Here is a 22097-nt window from a genome sequence, read left to right as displayed (position 1 = left end):
AAGTATGCGAGACTGTTGACAGCAGCACCACTGAAACATATGATGCAGAAGCCAGGGATGGATTCATACACAGTCGAATCAAATCCTGGAATGGAATTACGAAGTTCAACACCAAGATGAATTTTTCGGTTTTCTTGTGGAATCTGAAGATGGCGAGGGATTAAGCTGCAACTTTTTTATTGGAATTTTTTTACTAATTGTAACCATATGTTGAGTCAGGAAACAAAACTATTGTAAAAAATTATTAAAAAAAAGTTTGATGTTTTCATTAATATTAACATTGATTTTTATATTTACCTCATATGGAAACTAAAGATGATGAGTGATAGAGCTGCAACTGCTTTACTGTATTTTTTCATAGAACAAACCATTTGTTGGGTCAGGAAAGAATAACATTTGAAAAAAAAAAAATAAAATAAAAATATTTTTTTCCCCTTTTTCACTTTGTTTTAGTTTGCAGCTGTCCAACATAATGGCTGCCCAAACCACTGCACTTCAACTACACTAATGATCCTTTTCTTTGATAAAAGGAGGGATGATTATCATTTTCTATGCTCTTTAAATATAGAGGTACTCTGAGCATCAGTTCCAGGCTGTATCTCAACTCATCTGTAAAATGCACAGTCTCTACTGAAGTTTGGTAGCATGTTGTCTTCTACATGCGAAATGTGCTCTCTTGTGTGCTGCAGTGAGCAGAATGCAAATAGCAGGTCTTCTGACATACTGCCCTATATCACAAAGTCTTCAGGCAAATGTAGAACTATAAAACTTGGGTTCCAGTGACAGCATACAGCTAATGCGAGAGCTGTGAAGCTGTAGCAGTCCTGCATTGTTCTGCTGATAGTGCCAAATTACGATCCTCATTTGGCATAGTAGATCTTCATCAACCTTCATCCAGGTCTTCTTGATATGGATCCAGTGTCCAGAAACTGTGCCCATTAATTGCATATAACACTGAGCTCTGTAGCCACCTGCACTTTTGGTTGGTCTGCCTCCAATCTACCAAAAATTCTCCATCTCATTCTTTTATGCACATATTCGCAGCTACTCATTTTACTTGATACCTTATAAAATTTATCCAACTCTTGCAAGAAACACATTGAATGTTATGAAGAAGTATGAACAAATAAATTGGCCAAAACCTCTAATGTGCTTATATCCCCTGTACAGTCCCAGCTCCGCAGACACACATGTACACTTATGTATTTGACTCTGAATATTTTCATAATTCTTTGGCGGCATAATTAGTACCTCTAGTTTCATATTTTTATACAAATTCGTTAAATTTTGCACATGAGTGCATATTTGAGTAAATCCTACTAAAGTATAAAAATAAAGTGTTCTCTGTTATTTCCTCTGGAAAGTTATTTGTGAATATTACTCAATCACAAAAGCATCAGTTGACAGATAAGCTTAATTCTTTCACACAAACGACAACAGATGAATGAACTCATTAATTTGCACATGCAGAGAGCCTACATTGCATTACATAACAGGCAAATAAACATGCCAAATTTCATCTGGGCATTTGAGAAAGTTAAAAAAATTGTCTAATTCACACATAAATAATTTTTTAACAGTTATGAACAAATGATACAGCTGCTTCCCATAAAGTGTGACGTGAAGCTCATGTGAAACAACGCAGCTTGGTAAAACTTATTGACACAATACAAAATCTGTTTTTGTCATTAAGAAAGTGATGATAGCAGAATAGATGCTTTTTAGAATGCTGATAATATTATTATCAATATTTAATACTGATTTCTGCTCAGTGTGAAAGTCTGATGCAGTTATACTGTTTTTACGTATACTCAACTGCTGCTTAAAAGAATTCAGCAGGCAGCTTAATGTAACTTACATATCTGATCATATGTAATTATCCACTAACATTTTTTTTTTTTTTTTGAAAATGGAAAAAAAAAATCTTTTAAACAATATCTAACTTAAATGCCTCAAGACAGTATAATACAGTAACAAATAAAATACAATACAGAGAACAGTATACTAACTTCAGCATGTAATGCATCATAAAATATATTTCTCAGCACAGAAATGGCTTCAAACTGTTATTATATTACCATTTAGCAATTGAGCCATTCTCAATTAATATAAACAAATGATTTAATATTTTCTTGCATGAAGTAACTTTAAAATGTTGCATAAATATTTTCTCTAATCTGCCAACATTTTGTGACAACTTATATACTCTACAAATATAGAATATTTCATTGATTGCATAAAAACTGCATTACTTGGCTCATTTCATCATGATCCAGATCCAATGCATCCTTCAGTAAATGGTAAGCTTCACATATAAGCTGCATATCACCATATTCAATACCATTATGAACCATCTTTACAAAATGACCTGATCCTTCTTCTCCAACCTTATTAAGAAAGAAAATTTCTTTAAAATTGATGTAGAAAAACATTCAACAGAAATTCATTAACCACAAAAATAACATTATTTTTAGTGATTGATACTTGCATAATTTCTTGCTTTAAAAAATTTACTAAATATTTAACAATAAAGTAAGTATCTAAAAAGTCATTCTGTTTGAGGATATCTATGAATTACTGTTTTCATGAAATATATAGCGACAGTATTTTAATATAATAAGATGACTGAAGCTTTTCATAAAGTAACAAATGAAGCTAATTTATAAACACAATCTTAGCGTGGATTCGAAAAGAAAATGCAACGTCATCATGAACTTTTCTTCTCAACAGAACATCCAAAAATAATAATAATAATAAAAAAAAAATAATAATAAAATAAACTTTTAAATCTTTTATTCTCAAGAAATATATGCCTGAAAATATATTCTTTTGGTTCAAGATATTGAAATTCACACTGTTTTTTTTTTTAATTTACATATTTCAATTCAATTGAGTTGTACATTTTTATGTACAAATATATGAATAAAACTGGCACATAATATGAAAATTTATCTCTAATAAACTTTTAAATCTTTTAAGAAATTGAACATAAATTTTATAATGTTGAACCTGCATGCCATTTTGAGTTAATTATTTGGTTCATCAGTACATGCACATGTTTGTATTTGTTTTTAAAAAAATGCATTTTTAAAAATAGCTTGAGTAAGTTTCTTCTTTCATATTTTCCCTTCTCCTTTTTCCTACATATTATATGCATTAATGAGATGTAGATTAGGATTTATTAGATTATAAAAAAATTAAAGTTACCTGACAAAGAGATTGATGCCAGGATGGATAAATGCATAAATGAGCAATAATCATTTATAAATCTTATAAATCTTATCTTGACTCTTATAATATATACGTTGCATATGGATAGAGAATTAACGATTGTGCATTAATAGTTTACAAGCTTTAAATATTTAATGGAAGTTAACCAAATGAAGAAGGAAAGATGTAGAGATTCAGATATGAAAGGCAACATTTTATATAACACGGACGTCTAAAAGATTAAAAAATATGGTACTCTTCTGTTATCAGGATTGGATTTAGAAATGTATCATGTTATGTACAGATGTATGTGTTCATGTATGCATGCACATGCGTATATATACACACACATATATGCACATACATACGTTTCTGAATCCATGTAATGTTTTCAGTTATTCCATCACATCGTGGGCGAATGGTGAGGCTATTCCATTACACGTTCTGGCAGATGGTTGACGAAGCTGGGATGATTGAAGTACGGAGAAAAATGACGACTCAGGACTTTTCACTTTTAACAGCAAGCATATCTTTATTTTAATTTATAGCAGATGACTTTTTCCAGATGAAGTTAATCAAATAACTTATTCAGTAATTGAACTATTAGATGCGACTGACTTTAAACTTTAATACGTCATAACGTTCTAACAAAGAAAGAGGAGCATAGCGGAAGCGTTAGCAGGATGAAGGCGAGAAGGCATCTGTCTAGGAGAACTTATGACGCACCTGCAGCCTGAAACTTCAATGGAAAATTTAATTCAGCTCTTCAAATCATCATTTTGTGATAAATCCAAGATAATGTGAAAGAAGTGAATCATCAAATTAGTTTTTTCAGTGTTTAAAAAATAACAGATCATTCTTCTGCTGTGGTGTTTTGCAAGTGCTTCAAAAAAATAATCACGCGTAGTGTTTACAGATTGAAAGTAATCTCTCGATAAATTGAGAAGTTCGAATGCCTAGTGAAAAGGAAATCATCAGTGAATTACCATTTAGGAATTAAGCATTACAGCGGGTTCAAGATCGATCTGAGTTAGTGTTTGCAAGTATGTGTGACAGAAAATTATTTGCACTTCTGCTTTTTCAACAGCTAAAAAATTATTACATTCATGTGAATCTAGCTCAGGAACTAAATTATTTAATGTGCTGCGGATTCTATAGTTTTCATTTCAACTTTGGTTAAAATTTCTGCAATTTGTTTTGAGAAAATCTGAAATTCTTGTTCATTAATTTTTCTAATTTTTCATAAAATGTGTGTGAGCAAATTAAGTAACGAGTTTTAAGCTATTTAAATTATTCATAGGGAAGGATATTAAGATAAGTTTTTATGTTTTTAAAATTTTGTTGAGAATTTTGAATACGAATTTTATAATCATTCTAAAAATAAAGATATTAAAAATAAGTGAAATTAGTACAGATAAGTAATATGAAATTATGGTAAATGCATGTTAAAATTTGTGGGTTATTGTGTGTTAAGTATAGTATGATGAGGGTGTACTGGTTCCTTCAACAGAGGCCTGTAATTACCTCTGTACCAGTTTTTCCTTTTACCCTCTTCATGCAAGATAATGTTGAAGGCTCTCATTTTATGAATGCATGTAAATTTTTATATTATTACTATTATTATATTTTTTTATTATGGAATGTATTAGTGCAGTTCTCAAAGGCCAGTTACCTTAATGCAAGGAACGGAGGTCTTTTCAAGTAACTGTCTAGGCACCCTGGGCCACTAGTGCAGAGAACACACTGGTTAGCTCAATAGGACAGCCCTATTGATGGATATGTTTGTTTAGAAGTATTGCGAGGCTTCCAGTTTGGTAAAATCAGGAATTGTAAATGAAAGATGATAACGGTGAAACCATAAATTCTGAAAATCTTAATCCTATTATTTATGATGTTAAATTATAATTTATCAGTATGGAAATAAGTATCATAAATATTTATGTGCATTACATTTTTTTATAAGTAATCATTATGTAAAAGTTTATTTTGTGATATGCTGTAATAACAAGAACATTCCCTGAATAATTATGATTATGTGAACTCTCAAACAAAAAGACTTTTGGACTGAAATGCTGAAAAATTCAATAGCACTCTTAAAAATTAAAAATTTATTTTAAAAAATTGATATTTATAAATTATACTTTACAGGACAAAAATTTTATGATTTATTTATTTTAATTTTTTTTTTTACATTTGCTAGTGTTTTAACTCTTTCTCTTTAAAAAGGCTTCTCTGTCGCTACGCCTTTTTCTTTTTGAAGGGAGGAAATATGTAAGATAACAATGTATGAATCAGAATTATAATATAACTATAAAGATTAATTCTTCCTCTCTATTCTAAAATCGTAATAACTTATCTGCATTGCGTCATTGAAATTAATCATGCGATCTTACGTAACCGTTAATACCAGATGCCTCTTGACGACCAATCACCGAATTGTAAACCAAAACTTTTCTCTTCGCGTGCTTCCATCTTTCATAACAACGCACTTCAGCTTTTGCTCTCTACTGTGCTAAGATTTAATTTCGCTGGCTTGCTTTCTATCCCAACAATATCAAAAATGTAAATCTTCTGTGGAAAGGCATGACTAGAGTGCCAAGTGATTATGGCCACAAATATCAATTGGAAATAAAAATGGAATTAAAACTGCCTCGACTGCCAAGTTCTTTAAATACTACGCAATCAAAATTCTTCTTCAATATGGGTCTAATCACGCATCTACAGTGTTCCATCTTTCCTTGTGCTTTTATCTCATGACGCATCGACACTGCTCCGGGTTTTCCTTGCGCTTTTAATATTACATACACACACATATATGCACATACATACGTTTCTGAATCCAGTACTGATAACAGAAGCGTACCGAAAATACTACATTAAATAAATTTAATTCTTAAAATCTTACAACTTATTATTTTCTCCTTGAATGAACATCTACCCTTCCTCCCTTTTTTTTTTTTTTTTTTCAAAAATAGTACACGTTTTCAGTTATGGATCATTCCTCAATAAATTTCGATCTGTTTCCAAAACTTGAATTATAGTATAATGCTTTATTAAGAGTTGTATAATAGTGAAAGGACTTTAAAAAAATTCCTATCCAGGAATATAATGAGAGAAAATCTTTTACTTTCTAATCTCACCAAACATTTTTTACATTAATCTTTCCTCCTCTTAGCTCATGATTATTAGCATGCAATTTGCAATCTACTAAAATTTTAAAGGTGGAAACATGCCAGCATTAAATGCTTTTTTCCCCAGTAATTTTTGTATTTGCTCTGTTATTTAGTTTCTTTTCTTTTCTTTTCTTTTTTTTTTTAATGTGTTAAAATTAAGATGCTTATGACAAGAATATTCACTTGGATTATTCTAGAAATAGCAGGGAAACATTGTGATAGGAAATACAGTATTACCTTTCTTCTAAGAATGTTTATATCTTTTCAACAGTATTACATACATATATTTTATCATATACTTGGCTAGAAATTAACTCACTCTAATCAATTCTTTAACAGTAATTTAAGCCTATAACTAGATTTAATATATTACCCAATCGCAGCAAGGTTCTCCATTAACTTTGGCAGCTATGCTCTGAAAAATGTTCTTGATATGTGGCCTATGAAAGAAAACATCAGTTAGGGACTCAAAAATATATTTATAATTTCAAATAAAAATGTAGTTTAATTATTTCAGTAATATAAAAGCAATAGAATTTGAAAATAATATCTTTAAAAAACAATGTTAATTCATTTAATATTATATCATGTCAAAAGCAACATAACTGAATTCCAAAATAAGATTTCACGAATAAAGATAAGCAATAACTGGCTACCTGTCTTAAAACTTTTAATAAACTTTTTATAATGTCTCAGTTTTGCTACTGGATGCATAATTTATTTCCTATGATTTGAGCCCTATATTCTCATTCAAGCTTTGATACATTGTTCATGAACTAAATATGGCATTTGTTGCTAATGAACATATCATTCTAATGATTATTTCAGTTAGATAATAATATATCTTTCTTAAAAAATATCTTTGGGTGCCTATGTGTATATTTTCTTTGGTTAATTAATTTATGGTGTATAAACTCAAAAGTTATGGTATGCCAAACATATGATCAGACAACCTCATATTGTTTAATAAAAGACTGAATTATAAAATAAGCTAAAATAACATAGTGATGAGCAATTAATAATGTTAAAACAAACTAAAACTGAATCAAATCAGAATTACAAAGCTAGGTAACATGAAAAAAATTTGTGTCAGAGTTAACCAGGCCAATATGCAGTCTGAAGCCCCATAGTAAGCTGTCTTGAAAGCAAGAACTCCCAAAAGCTTAGCTCTAAACCACTGACACTAAGGACTAGTGATCAGCCAATCGACACTAGCGAGTACAAATAAGAGTCTCCTGTTTCATTCTGAAAACAGCAGTGTGGTGTATTTAAATATGGCAAAGCACACTAGGGCTATCTGCCTAAGGGGAAGGATGCCTTCCTGGAGGACTTTCTAAGGTAAACTGGCTCGTATACACATTACACATGGGGAAAACCATGAAAACACCCATGCAGCCAGCTGTTCATGGGATTCGAACCTCGGACCAAACTACCAGTGTTCAGCTCGGCCACTGGTGGGCTCTGAAAACAGCGGAAAAAGCAGTGTGCTGGGCACAGTACCTTGCCCCCTCCTACCAACTAGCATGTATATTATTATGAGGGTGCAAGCAATACCAGCATAGTTCTATTTTCATACCTGTATCCAAAGTGTTGCCAATTACAAATTACTAAATATTAAATGTTACCATTTACAAATTATTAAATATTACATCTTCCATTTTTTTAAAGAGTTCAAAAGTTATAACAGTCTAAAATCAGTCCAAATACCTGGCCGGCTTTCTAATCACTCTCCCACTTCTAGTTCTTAGCTCACCGTTCCTTGTTTCTGAGTTAGCAGAGTTTGGTAGTTGATCTTCTAAACTTTGCCCTTGAGAATATCTGGAATCATATCCTTTTACATCTGTTTTCTGTGTATTAACTCCTTGTTCTGTTCCTCTGATATTCCCTTCAATAGCTAAACTGTTTTCTCTAATATCTTTTCTATTTATTCTTAATACTGATCCACCTGATCTAAGTATATATGATCTAGGCGTCTTATGCACTTCTTCTACAACTGCTGGCTTTTCCAGCGATTATCTTGATATACCCGAACACAATCTCCTTTATTTAGCGATGGTAATGTTTTTGTATGACGATCATAATATGACTTCTGTTTAGTTCTTTCTTGGTTTATTTTTTCTTTTACATTTTCACAACTTGAGGTTTAAGTAATTCTTCAGATGTAGGAAGAATCGTTCTTGTTCCTCTACTCATAAATCGTTGAGCTGGTGATCCTAGCATCTCATTAGTTGGAGTGTTCCTTTGAGCTAACAATGCTAAATAAGGATCAGCATGATCTGCTTGAGCTTTCTTTAACAATTTCTTCGCCGTTTGTACTGAACGCTCTACTAATCTGTTCGACTGTGGATGGTATGGACTGCTTGTTATATGTTTAAATTGGTATTTCTTTGCAAATTCTTTACTTGCAAACTGAGGTCCATTATCAGATATCACTATTAATGGTATACCATATCTTGCAAAATGAGATTTCATGTAACTGATCACTGTCTGACTTCGAGTATCCGGCAGTTTGGAGATTTCAAAAAAGTTGGAATAGTAATCTACAATTAATAAATATACATCTTTGTTAATCTCAAATAAATCTGTCGCAACTTTATACCACATCTGTAGGAAATTGAGGATCTCATGTGATATCATAGGCTCTCTTATGTTTTTGTTCTGGTATTCATTACATATAGAACATTTTGAAATTTTATCTTCTATCTGCTTGTTCATAAGTGGCCAAAACAAAACATCTCTAGCTCTTTTCTTACATTTTTCTATACCAAAATGACCCTCATGAATTAAATTGAACATTTCCTTTTGCATAGATAAAGGAATAATTACCCTTCTTCCTTTGAAAAATAAATCATTTTCCATTGTCAACTCATCTCTGTAGTCCCAAAATACTTTGACTTGAGGTTCTACCTGATGTTTCCTTTCTGGCCAGCCTCTCAGAACATATTTCTTTAAGCACTGTAGTGTAGCATCACATTCACATTCTTTCTTCAATTCATAAATTTTGTCATCAGATGCTGGAATCAGTGTAAAAATTTCTGTATCTTTATCATGATCTTCTGTTGTATTCAAATATGCTCTACTCAAAGTGTCTGCTATTAATAAATCTTTCTGCTTTTTTTTATCTTACATCTAGATCACATTTTTGTAAATTTAACAGCATTCTTTGCAATCGCTGTGGTGCTTTAAAAAGAGGTTTCTTAGTTATGCTTTCTAATGGTCGATGATCAGTTTCAACTGTAATACGTTTGCCATATATATATTGATGAAATTTAGAACATCCAAAAGTAATAGCTAAAAGCTCTTTTTCTATCTGAGTATAATTTTTCTGACTTTTTGTTAGAGCTCTGGAAGCATAAGCAATTGGTTGGTTTTCTTGTAGAAAAACAGCACCTAATCCTTCAGAACTTGCATCTACTGAGAGTTACATCCTTATTAACATCATAGAATTTTAATACGGGTGCTTTTGTAATCAGTTCTTTAGGTGTTTCGAAAGCTTTTTGATGCTTTTCAGTCCAGTGCCAGAGAACATTTTTCTCGAGTAACTGTCTTAATGGTGCAGTAATAGTAGTTAAGTTAGGAATAAATTTGGTTAAATAATTAATCATTCCCCCAAAACCTTTGTAGCGAAGGCACATCTGTAGGTTCTGGCATTTTAACAATTGCTTCCACTTTAGAAAAATCAGGTTTTAGTCCATTTTCACTTAACTTGTGAAATATATAATTCACACGATTAACTTTTATTTTACATTTAGCCTTATTGAACTTCAAATTATTTTCTCGTGCTCTCTGGAGTACTTTTTTAAGTTGTAGCTCATGTTCCTTTTCATTAGATCTCCATATTAAGATATCATCTATAATACATTCAATGCCTTCTAGACCTTCTATTATTTGGCTTAATTTTCTTTGGCAAATTTCTGGAGCTGAACATATGCCAAAAGGTAATCTTTTAAATTTGTATCTGCCAAAAGGTGTATTGAATGTACACAAATTACTACTTTCTTCGTCAAGCTGGATTTGCCAAAAAGCACTATTAGCATCTAAAACAGAAAATATTTTTGCATTAGGCATACTAGTGACAACTTTGTCAGTGGTTAACATCGGATAATGTTCTCATTTTTTAGCTTTATTTAAATCTCTAGAATCTAAACATATTCTTACTTTGTTTGGTTTGACAACTGTGACCATTTAAATTTTCCATTCTTTGTAATTCTTTCTTAACTTTATCACGTATAGCTATGGGTATTTTTCTCGGAGGATGAATGACTGGTGTTACATCTTGTTTTAACTGGATTTTATATTCTCCATTCAAACAACCTAAGCCTTCAAATACATCTTTGTATTCCTCCAGTAAGTCTTCAGTGTAAACAGACATTACTTTCTGAATCAAACCTAGTTGCAAACATGATTTTAACCCTAATATAGAAGGTATTTCTTTGTCAATAACTTGGAATTCCACAACATAATTATTTTTCCCATATTGGCAGTTAAGTACTACTTTTCCTAAAGTATCCATTTTATTCCCAGAAAATGTAACTAATCTTTTAATTTCAGATTTCTGTATCGGAACATTTAGCAATTTCACTTTGCTTTAAGAAATAACACTGCATATTGCTCCAGTATCTAACTGCAAATTTAGTTTACTTTTATTTACATTAACGTCAACAGTGCATTTCTCTTCCTTGTTATCTGAATTTAGGTTTAATGTGCCAACATAAAATTCTAACTCTTCCTCGGAGTCATGATTTATTAATTTAATTTGTCTATCTTTTTTGTATACCTTGACTGCTTCATTTTTATTATATAGCTTTTACACTGATTCGTGAAATGATTTGCCTTTTTACATTTATGACAGATTTTTTCATTCAAATAATAGAAGGTCTAGAAGGCATTGAATGTATTATAGATGATATCTTAATATGGGGATCTAATGAAAAGGAACATGAGCTACAACTTAAAAAAGTACTCCAGAGAGCACGAGAAAATAATTTGAAGTTCAATAAGGCTAAATGTAAAATAAAAGTTAATCGTGTGAATTATATAGGGCACGAGTTAAGTGAAAATGGACTAAAACCTGATTTTTCTAAAGTGGAAGCAATTGTTAAAATGCCAGAACCTACAGATGTGCCTTCGCTACAAAGGTTTTGGGGGAATGATTAATTATTTAGCCAAATTTATTCCTAACTTAACTACTATTACTGCACCATTAAGACAGTTACTTGAGAAAAATGTTCTCTGGCACTGGACTGAAAAGCATCAAAAAGCTTTCGAAACAAAACACCTAAAGAACTGATTACAAAAGCACCCGTATTAAAATTCTATGATGTTAATAAGGATGTAACTCTCAGTAGATGCAAGTTCTGAAGGATTAGGTGCTGTTTTTCTACAAGAAAACCAACCAATTGCTTATGCTTCCAGAGCTCTAACAAAAAGTCAGAAAAATTATACTCAGATAGAAAAAGAGCTTTTAGCTATTACTTTTGGATGTTCTAAATTTCATCAATATATATATGGCAAATGTATTACAGTTGAAACTGATCATCGACCATTAGGACACATTCGATACTCATGAGATGTTCCACATTTAGAACAAACATTTGTCTTCTGTTTATCGGTATTTACCTCTTTGTGGGTAATCTTATTATGTTTACTTAGTTTCTTTTGCACTAAGTTTACAGCAGTTTCCTCATCTTTTATTTTTTTCAATTGATGTGCACTTATTTCAGCCGATCTGCATATATCAAGAGCTTTTTCTAATGTTAATTCTGTTTCATGTAACAATCTTGCTCTTGCTCTCACTACATCATCTTTAATACCACAAACAATTTTATCCTTTATTAAACTATCCGTTAATTGTGCAAACTCGCATGTTCTAGCTTTATTTCGAAGGTCAGTTACGTATTCATCTATAGTTTCTGATGCAGTTTGATTTCTAGTAAAGAATAAATGTCTTTCATATGTAATATTTTTCTTAGGAATATAACATTCCATAAATTTTGTTTTAATTTCACTTAATTTAATTTCTTTACCCTCTTCTATAGGAAATGTATTATATATTTCAAGACCACGAATTCCTATTACATGAAGAAAAGTATTAACTGTTACCTTCTCTTCTTTATTATGTAATTCACTAGCTACTTCATATATTTCAAATGATTGCAGCCATCTCTGCCAATTCGAAGCTAGATTTCCATCAAATTTCATCGGCTCTGGTGGTTTTAAACTTTCCATTTTGAAAGCAAAACACTCCTGACAGCATATATTATTATGAGGGTACACTTTTAGCCTTTAGAAACTATTTATTTACAATCTTAGAATGTATAATCACAGAGAACTGCAATACCAGCATAGTTCTATTTTCATATCTGTATCCAAAGTGTTGCCAATTGCAAGTTACTAAATATTAAATGTTACCATTTACAAATTATTAAATGTTACAGCATGCTCATTTCCAGCCATATGGGTCACAACACACAGATGGTTTTTCTCTCTATGAAAAACTAGACACAAAGGTATATAACAGACTTTCATCTTCAATCCCAAACTCTGAAAAGGGAACCCACAAGCATAGAAAAATTATAGAAAGTATATAAAGAGAAAAAGGTGAAAAGATCATTGGTAACTCCAGGATCATGAACCCTGTCTACCAAGATGATTATTCCTTTGAAGGGTGAGAGTGACTAGGGATTGCTACATCCATTTTATAAAGAGTCAGGCCAAGGGTTTTTGAATGAGATATGATAGCTGGAGCCCACATGATCAAATTTCTTCATGGCTGAATTGGCCATAAGGTCTACTCCAGTAATTTATCATAAAATCATCATACCAAGCAACCTTGTCATCCCAAGAACTTGAAAAATTAGGGTCCACAAAGTTTGTAGTGCACGTTTTGGGGGGGGAAAAAAAAAAAAAATTCCTCAGACAACCTTAATTGCTGTAAACAAATCCAGTCTCGATTCAAGGGGATGGGGGAAACAATGATAGGACTGTATATTTAGAGATGAATACATTTGATTTTCTTTGTCATTCTGCATCTTTAAAGCTAATGATTATATCTGCCAGTACCTAATACTACTTGGATTGCTATATGCAAGTATCACTGGACCATTGATCAATGATAGATCATGATTCATATTTTATGATCTAGCATTCTACATCATACAGCTCACAAAAACCTAACAACAACTGTTTGGAGAAGCCTGTTGGATTAACAACGAAATTTGGAAATTATAGAATTATCACCTCCCTCCCCTTCCATGGTTGGAACACAGTCCTTGAATTTTAAACGCTACATCACTAAAGTCTACCAAGAGATTACGGACTATTAATAAGCTTCTGCCACTGCTGAAAATGTTTAAAATGAGCTCTTGTTTAATGAAACAAAATGCCTGTTCAAAAAACTTTCATGGCTTGAAGACATGCAAGTAGAAAGATTCTAATGACTGACCCAAAATTCTGTTCTCAATTTCTTTTAATTCTTTTATATTAGCTGTAGTACTACTGATGTGCTCATTATCATCATCTGGCATCTGTTCATCAAGTTACAAGAATGCTGTAAATAAATTCTTGCATCAAAAGTGATTTTTTTGCCAGTTTGGGGTTGTACAAGGTATTTAAAAAGGTGGCTCTATATTCTTTAATCATTTAAAAATCGATTGAAAACATAGCTTTTCTTTTACAAAGTTTCTCAAAATAAGGTTGACAATTTAATAAATAAAACAATTCTGAAAATATAAAATACAACTTTTTATAATACCCACGAAGCAAAAATTCCAATTAGTAAAATATTCATTACATTACAGTAAGTTGAATACAAAATATTCTATTCATATAAAATTTTCACAGCAGGTACAGATTTATTGATGAGAGATGTTTTACACAATATGGGATCATTTTCCATTGATAGTTGTCCATAAGTGGATGAAAAATACCGAACCTAAATCAGAAATAAGCACTAAAAAATTACCCCAGTAAAAAATTCCCTGTCGAACATCTCTGTAAATTTTACACTACAAGTATAGAGCTTTGCTTATTTAACTTACAATAATACAGTAAATACTTAACTGGAATTTTTGCTTTACCTGAGACACATGAAAGTTAGGTTATATATTTACAGAATCTTCTCCAAGCAAAGTGCTGAAATGTCTTTCATACAATTTGCTACTTTATTTTGGGAATATATAATGAAAATTAATATTTAGGATCAACATTTAAGGGAATAAAGGCATTAGTATCGTTTTAGAATACTGTGTATAATGTATATATAAATGGCATTATACAATCATTGATATTGCTGTTAAAATATTTTTCTAACACTTCTGATTCAATTAATACACTGTTTGCTAGAATGAATTGTTAATTATTAATTTGAATATTGAAAATACTAAAATTACATCAAATCAAAAATTACTTTTGTTTACATCTTATATTCATTTCAATATATAAGTATGCAATTAAAAGCTTAAACCAGAGGTGGCCTGCCCAATGACCTGCTTTTTCAATCCACTATTAGCTCTCCATGTGTTGTATCAGTATTTTATATTTTTACTATGTATCAGTAGATTATGATGTTGCCTCCAGCCTTATCTGGGTGAAAAGAAAAGAGAGGAAGTCTACCATATCTGTAAATTATATTCCAGATAAGCTTGGCGGCCAACCCTGAATTAAGAAAAATAAAATGTATAATATTCCAACTAGTAAATTTTTAGATTAGATAATTTAAAAAGTGTATTGGGGAAGTTTTATGTAAATTTTTAGTTTAGATAGCTCATTCTTTCTTGTTCCAAATGCGAAGTATAAACTATTTACCATAAGGCATATATAGATCACTTAAATTACATTTTTTGTTGAAAATTTTCAGCTAAGCTCATAAAAGTAAGGCTATTTTACCCTAGAATGCTACCCATTTGTCTCCTACACGAAGACCATACAAAATAACCTTGCCCGGCCTTCTCTAAAACAGGAATTGGGATGTGCGATTCGGTACCTTTATATGAACTTGGTTTCTTACCAGAATATTTTTGCATAGAGCATTTTTAGAACAATATTCATCTCATAGGCAAATGGTTAGCTGTAACGTTTCATTTAAAAATCCGACTTTAGTTCATTTCTGTGTCGCCTTGAAGAAGTCAAAGAGTTTTCGCGGAGAAAATTTTTGGGGTAGACCTGAGGCTACCCAAGAGTGATGAAGAAAATTATATTTCTTGGGCCGAATGGCAGAAAGAAGATTTTGCTGAGGTTGAAAATCACGAATTCACAGATAGTGACAAAGATGGAAATCAGGAATTATCACTTCACAATAAAAATGACGAAGAAACAATGTTTGAAAAACAAACCCAGGAGGATGAAAATTCTCATTTGAAATATGGAGCTAAAAAAGAAATTGTAAAACAAGTTGAAAAATTAAATTTGAAATATGGAGTTTAAAAAGTAAATGTTTAAAAAGTTAAAAAATTCCAAAATTTTTTTAGTCATGAAAAATCTGTTATTTACCCTGGTAAAATTCAGCACAGTGGTAAAGATAAGTAGTTATCTGCTCCTAAATCAAGCAACACAAGTACATCATCACGCAATATTATCCATTTATTAAAGAACCAAAGAACTAAGCCTTAAAAGGGACTGCAAATGCATTGGATCAGATAATGCAACAAGATGTCATGTAGTAGAAAACTCGGCAACGGCCTTTTTTTGAGTTTCGCAGCATGATAAATATGAGTTTAATGAAATCCGAAAAGGCATCATCAAGAAAAAAGTTGGCAATAAAAGCTAAGTGAAGATGTTCTTGCTCCATGGATGAAGAAGAGTTACAGCATACCGACTTTGCCTCGATCAACAAGAACAATTATTAGGGAACTGTTGAAACCTCCTACTAAACAATCTGACAGTATTAAAAAAAAAAAAAAAAAAAAAAAAAAAAAAGAGGGGGGGGAATGTGCTTTTTCCTGTACATTTTGCACACAATGACTCCCAACTTTTGTCAAATATGTTTCAGAGTAATGCGCAGAGAACAACATGCTAGTATGTGTAATGACTGCTTTAAGAACAAATAAATGATACTTTCTTGCTACCTTGAAGTTTCAGAGTCCTGAAATCATCTGCGGGTAGTATACTTTTATTTCAATTAACTTTTAAAATAGGTTTTTAAACACGCTCAAGCACAATTTGTCTCGTAGATGAATGGTTACTATTCCCTTAAGTTTTTCAAAGGGTAGCATTCTAAGGTAAATATCTAAAAGTAATATAGTTTTTATTTAAAAATTAAGCATGTTAAAAAGAATCTTTAAAATTTCAGGATTATCTTGCATATTATACTTGGACCAACCTGCCATTTTTTAGAAATAGATTTTTTTTATGAAACTCTAAACATAATAAAGTTACTTCAAAAGAAGAATAAAGTATATAATATTCCATTTGGTAAATTTTTAGATTCATATGAAAGAAGTTAACAGGAACAATTATACTTTTGTAACCATTTTACAGTATACCATATTAAAGCATATGGAAAATACAATATGAATAATTATAGAAAATATCACATTAAAGAAATTATAGTACTATAATTTCTTTAATGAAAGAAAAATTGTCTTTATATCATTTTAAAGCAGCTTATATTTTAATTTAATAAAAATGGATTTGGGGGCAAATGCAGCATAATACTAAAGTTTGCAATTAAAATATTTTTTACAAATATGCTACTTTTTAAAAAAAACCTTCACAAACACTTAATTAAAAAAATAAAAAAAAATATTTACATAAAATTGAATAAGCAATGAATGATTACCAAGCTTCAGGGGAACCACCAGGCATAAGTGAGGGTCCGGTTCGTGCACCTTCCTCTCCACCACTAACACCAGAGCCAACATAAAATAAATTCTTCTCCTTCAACATTTTGCACCTTCGATTAGTATCTGTATATTCAGAATTACCACCATCTATTATGATATCGCCAGGCTCAAGAAGAGGGATCAGTTGCTTAATAAAGCTGTCAACAGCTTCACCAGCTACATGAAAAATAACGTATTTGATAAATATATATGAAATCAGGAAATTTTTTAATAAAAAATAAGCAAAAATAGGCACGATTTTTTGAGAATGTTTAAGTCATAACATTTTAAAATTATTATGCTCTCATTTCCATTATTTTCTTTATTAAGCAGATAAAAACAGTTTATAAAATGAATTAAATTTCATTAACATTTAACATTATTTTAGATTAAGAACAGAAATACTTAAAATGAGATGTTTAAGAAAAACACAAATATATCAACAACCTTTCCAGTAAGTAGAAGGAAGAAAAAAGTCTATAGCATATTTCTAAAAATTACAAAATTCTAGAAAGATATAACTGACATATGCACTTTGCAACATCAGAAATGCAACTATCAGATGGAAGACAAGTTAACAAAAAGTAAAAGATTGAAGACAAAAATGCGTAATAAAATATTTTTCTTACTTCAATGAAACAATTTACAAAACAAAACAAAAAAAAAATTTAAGATGGAAGGGGACAGATTTTTAAGGGTTTCAAAGTAAGTCAGGTAAATGGGGGAGCAAGTCAAGGCTTGCACTCACTTGAGACTGAAAGGGATTAAGTTTAAACAGTGTGCATTAATGCCACTTACTATTACTCTTATTAATATATTAAATTACACTTTTAAGACAGACATGGAATCTTTACTTCATTTTTATAATCCCATACTTAAAGCTTTTTAAGTATTTTCCCATACTTAATCCCATACTAGTATCAAATTTTCCTTTTCCAATTTCGCTACGCATTTTCAAATGCTGAGGCAAAATCATCATGGAATGCTCTCATTTTCTGCCATCTGTGCATAAACATATTAAAATCGCTGAACACAGGTAATTTCTTTTTTGTGGTTAATGAGACTTCTTTGGGGAGGGAGAGGAGAGGTTTTTTAAAGTGATTAATTACAACTAGATCAGCATACTAATATAATCATAAGTTTGAGTTAATATTGTACCAAAAAAAAAAAAAAAAAAGTCTTTTGTAACAGTTAGAAAATATATGTGCAACTAATTATTTCAGTCTGCTGAAATAAACTTCTATAACAGTTGCAGTTACCACTGGGTTCCACAAAACAATTTTCACAGATTTCTTTAACCCTTTGCGGCACACCTAAAAATTTCTTTCTATACACACAGAAAAATTGAATGAAAAAGGATTTATAGCTTACTATAGGTTACTCTGAGCCTTCTTTATTTATTGTAGATGGCAGCTCAACACAAACCAGTCCGTATATTTTAGCCATGTTTAGTGTTTTAAGACCCTCATTTTTCAAAGAAATCCTCCAGAATTTTTTTAGGGTATAAAAGGAATTGTTTGAAAAGAAAAATAGATGTTGTTTTTTTGGCTGTATGCTAATCTCCTTATTCTATATTAGTTTTAAATTTGTATCTTGAAATCTTGTCTAAAATCAAACGGCGAACCCTAGGTGTGCCCAGACCGGGCTCACCGATAATCTAGGACAACTGAGAGTCTGTATTCTTTGTTTCTCCGCATCTTATCGGTCAGTTCATTGACAACAATGCTCATTTCAGCACTCTTTTCAAAGCTCTATTCAATCAGTGTGCCCACAGAATTAAAATGATAAGTGCTAAACTTCACAAAATTTTACTTGTGTACTCCTCTAGGCCCAATTAGACTGCCTACCCCCTTTTTTTTTTTAATAAAAATTCCGACTTTTAAAGGTAGCTTTCACCAGAAAGGGCTCATGTAAAAAGTTGCAAAATCAAAGGCATTAAAACAGAGAGAAAGAATTTAACCAACTAAAGTATACACATTTAGGAAATAAAGAAATATTAATACATGGAAAAGAATGCAAAAATAAGAAAAGTAAGTTATGGAAGTAGTTTCTGTAACATGAGGAAAACATTCCATATATTTTCTTTATGATATGTAACATTTGATTAAAAATCAAAATTGTGTATGAAATATATATTAATATAAAAAAGTCAATTTATTACCTTTGACAAGCATCATGATTCTTCGCGGCTTTTTTAGTTTAGCAACCATTTCTTCTAATGAACGTGCACCAATTACTTTGGTCCCTTTGGCTTCATTATTCAAAAATTTTTCAACTTTATCAACAGTGCGGTTATAGGCACATACCTGCAATTTAATTTGTTCATTTACTGCTTTAGATGGAATAAAATAAAAGTTTTAAGAAGAATGTTAATAACAAAAAGCTTCAAAACAATGTTAAAATACTTAAAAATAAACTTCAGGCATACATTCCAATATCTGTGAATATGATAAGCTGAATATACAAGTTTTGTCTCTTAACAGGATTATTTAATAGTAATGGGATTGACTTTTATTTAAAAAAAAAAGGATATTTGTTTATAATTTAGGATTTTTAATTTATTGTTTGTCACCTTTGATGTATTTCCTACTGGCACTCGCACATCAACCCATTATAATTTTCCACTAGTCACAAGTTTGCTGTAGTTCATTTTCTGATAACTGTTTTAATAGATATGATATTTTCTTCTTAACAGCCTCCAATGACTCAAAACAGGTTCCTTATAGTACAGCACCAGGGATGGCCAAACTACAGCTCGCTTTGCTTAATTTTGAGGCTCGGAGATTCATTATAACTTTAAAACATATGATTATTTTGTGCAATATTTTTGTTTGTAGTGTAGTGTTTTGTAACAAATAAATAACATAACTATTTCTACTTTAGCACGTTGCTTTTGTTTTTATAATACTTAGAAGTGGGCCTTATTGCATTGCAACGACATCCCGCAGCACCAAGCTTAATTCCTGTAACTTTATCATGCTGCTTATTGCCTACTTAGATATGTGCAGTAGAGCAGTGCACTGGCCACTTGCCGAGTCTTCTCTCACTGTTGATTATTGACAATAGAACTATCTCAGCGTCAAGTGAAAATTCGTTTTCCTGTTTCGTTTTGTATGTCATGACTGCGGGACAATTATTTAAATATATTTTCAACAATAACAACCAAGTAATACAAATTCCATTAAAATAAAATTTAAGTTGATTTAAAAACTAAAGAATAGGTATTTCCGTCTGATTTTTGGTTCTAACTCTCTCGTATTATAAAATGGCCAAATTTTTTCGATGGCTGGCATTTTTTGTAAAAAGTTATTCACTGAATTTTTGAGGAATATTCTTTTATGTAAAAAAATAAAGTCAGCAGCTTGAAATGGGCATGTATTACTTCGGATGTTTGGAAGCTTTTCACTTCCTTCTTACTTTTGGTTCCAACCCACTTGTCTAATAAAATCGTAAAACTTTTTCGATAGCCGGCATTTTTGTAAAAAAATGTAAATGAATCATTTCAAGTAACTCAAGAAATGCTGAATTTGATAAGTTTGAAGGATATGGCAACAGGGGAAGATACTTTCCATGCTGTTGAAAACTGTTTATGAAAAACAACTTGTGTTTGGAAATTCTTTCTGAACACCGACTGATGGGGCACCTGCTATGTTTGGTTTAAAATAACAAAGAATCTATAAAATTTCTGATCGATAAAATAGAATCCAACAACAAAACTATTAACTGCTGCAAAAGAAGAGATGATTTAATTATGATCTACCCGTTTTATTCAAAAAAATCTATGCGCCCAAGTATTATCGATGAATCATGTTGCGCAAGTAGTGAATTACATTCAATCACATGCACTTCCGCATCAACAATTTAAGGAGTTCCTAAAAGAATTAGATTGTCAATATGCTGACGTTGTATACTTCAGTCGTGTCAGATGTTTGAGTTGTAGAAGATGTGTACAGTGATTTTATGAGTTACATCAAGAAATTGACTTGTTTGTGAATGACAAGCATGGATCAGTACCAGAATTAAGAAATGATGAATAGTTACTGGATTCATGCTTTTTAATAGATATCATCAAAAAACTCAATTAAATACATCAATTCAAGGAAAAGATAATTTAATAATCGATGCATTTAATCACATCAAAGCATTTTAGAAGAAATTATTGTTATATGAATCTCAGTTGAAAAATAATAATGTTCAACACTTTCCATTGATGAAAGAATTAAAAAATTCAAAATGTATCAATTACATCAAATATGCAAAAGAAGTAAGCAAACTTGCAGCTACTTTTGAGAGTCGTTTCGCTAATTTAGACAAATACAAAAAAATTATCTGAAATATATTCATCTCCCTTCCATATCAATGTCCAGATGGCCTCAGAATATCTTTAAATGGAACTACTGATTGACTTACAATGCAATAATGAATTAAAACTCATTTTTGAAATATCACAATTAAAAATAGATTTTTATAACACTTCCACCACAAAAAAAATTTCCAAATTGAGAGATCTGGCACAAAAATTAGTGAGTGCTTCTGGATCAACTTACACCTGCAAATCATTTTTTTTTTTTCGAAAATGAAATGTATTAAAGATAAATCGCGCTCAAACCTAAAGGACGAAAACCTGCAACATCAATACGATGTGCAAATACATGCATTGAGATCGACTTGCAAAAACTAAGTGAAAGAGCTAGGAAACAAATATCTCATTAATTAAATAAATTAAACATTAGTCAATCATTGCATTAATATTATATTAAAATAATGAAAATAATTTGTTTAAAAACAATAATGCATAGACTTTACAATGCCCATTGTTCTTTTCTCATTTATTATTAAAAAAAAATCAAAATTTGTCACATGAAGCAAATTTGTAACAAAATTATACATAGTA

At 30.9% G+C, this 22097-nt stretch overlaps 1 protein-coding gene across 3 annotated transcripts in view; it reads right to left on the bottom strand.

Moving 5' to 3' along the window:
- Pgd (phosphogluconate dehydrogenase) overlaps positions 1 to 22097 on the bottom strand; it is an 81580-nt gene that overhangs the window by 15683 nt on the left and 43800 nt on the right. For all 3 annotated transcript variants that reach the window (XM_035365085.2, XM_085821854.1, XM_085821856.1), the window contains 4 exons: positions 19365 to 19509; positions 17161 to 17380; positions 6757 to 6823; positions 2253 to 2387 (listed from right to left, as the gene is read on the bottom strand). In XM_035365085.2, the coding sequence (XP_035220976.2) occupies positions 2253 to 2387; positions 6757 to 6823; positions 17161 to 17380; positions 19365 to 19509 (567 nt within the window). The remainder of the gene's footprint in view (positions 1 to 2252; positions 2388 to 6756; positions 6824 to 17160; positions 17381 to 19364; positions 19510 to 22097) is intronic.

Source organism: Stegodyphus dumicola, chromosome 8 (assembly GCF_044657685.1).
Source record: "Stegodyphus dumicola isolate Sdum_Otavi_A_Nest chromosome 8, ASM4465768v1".
NCBI classification, from domain to species: domain Eukaryota; kingdom Metazoa; phylum Arthropoda; class Arachnida; order Araneae; family Eresidae; genus Stegodyphus; species Stegodyphus dumicola.
This window is presented reverse-complemented; position numbering and strand designations above follow the sequence as displayed.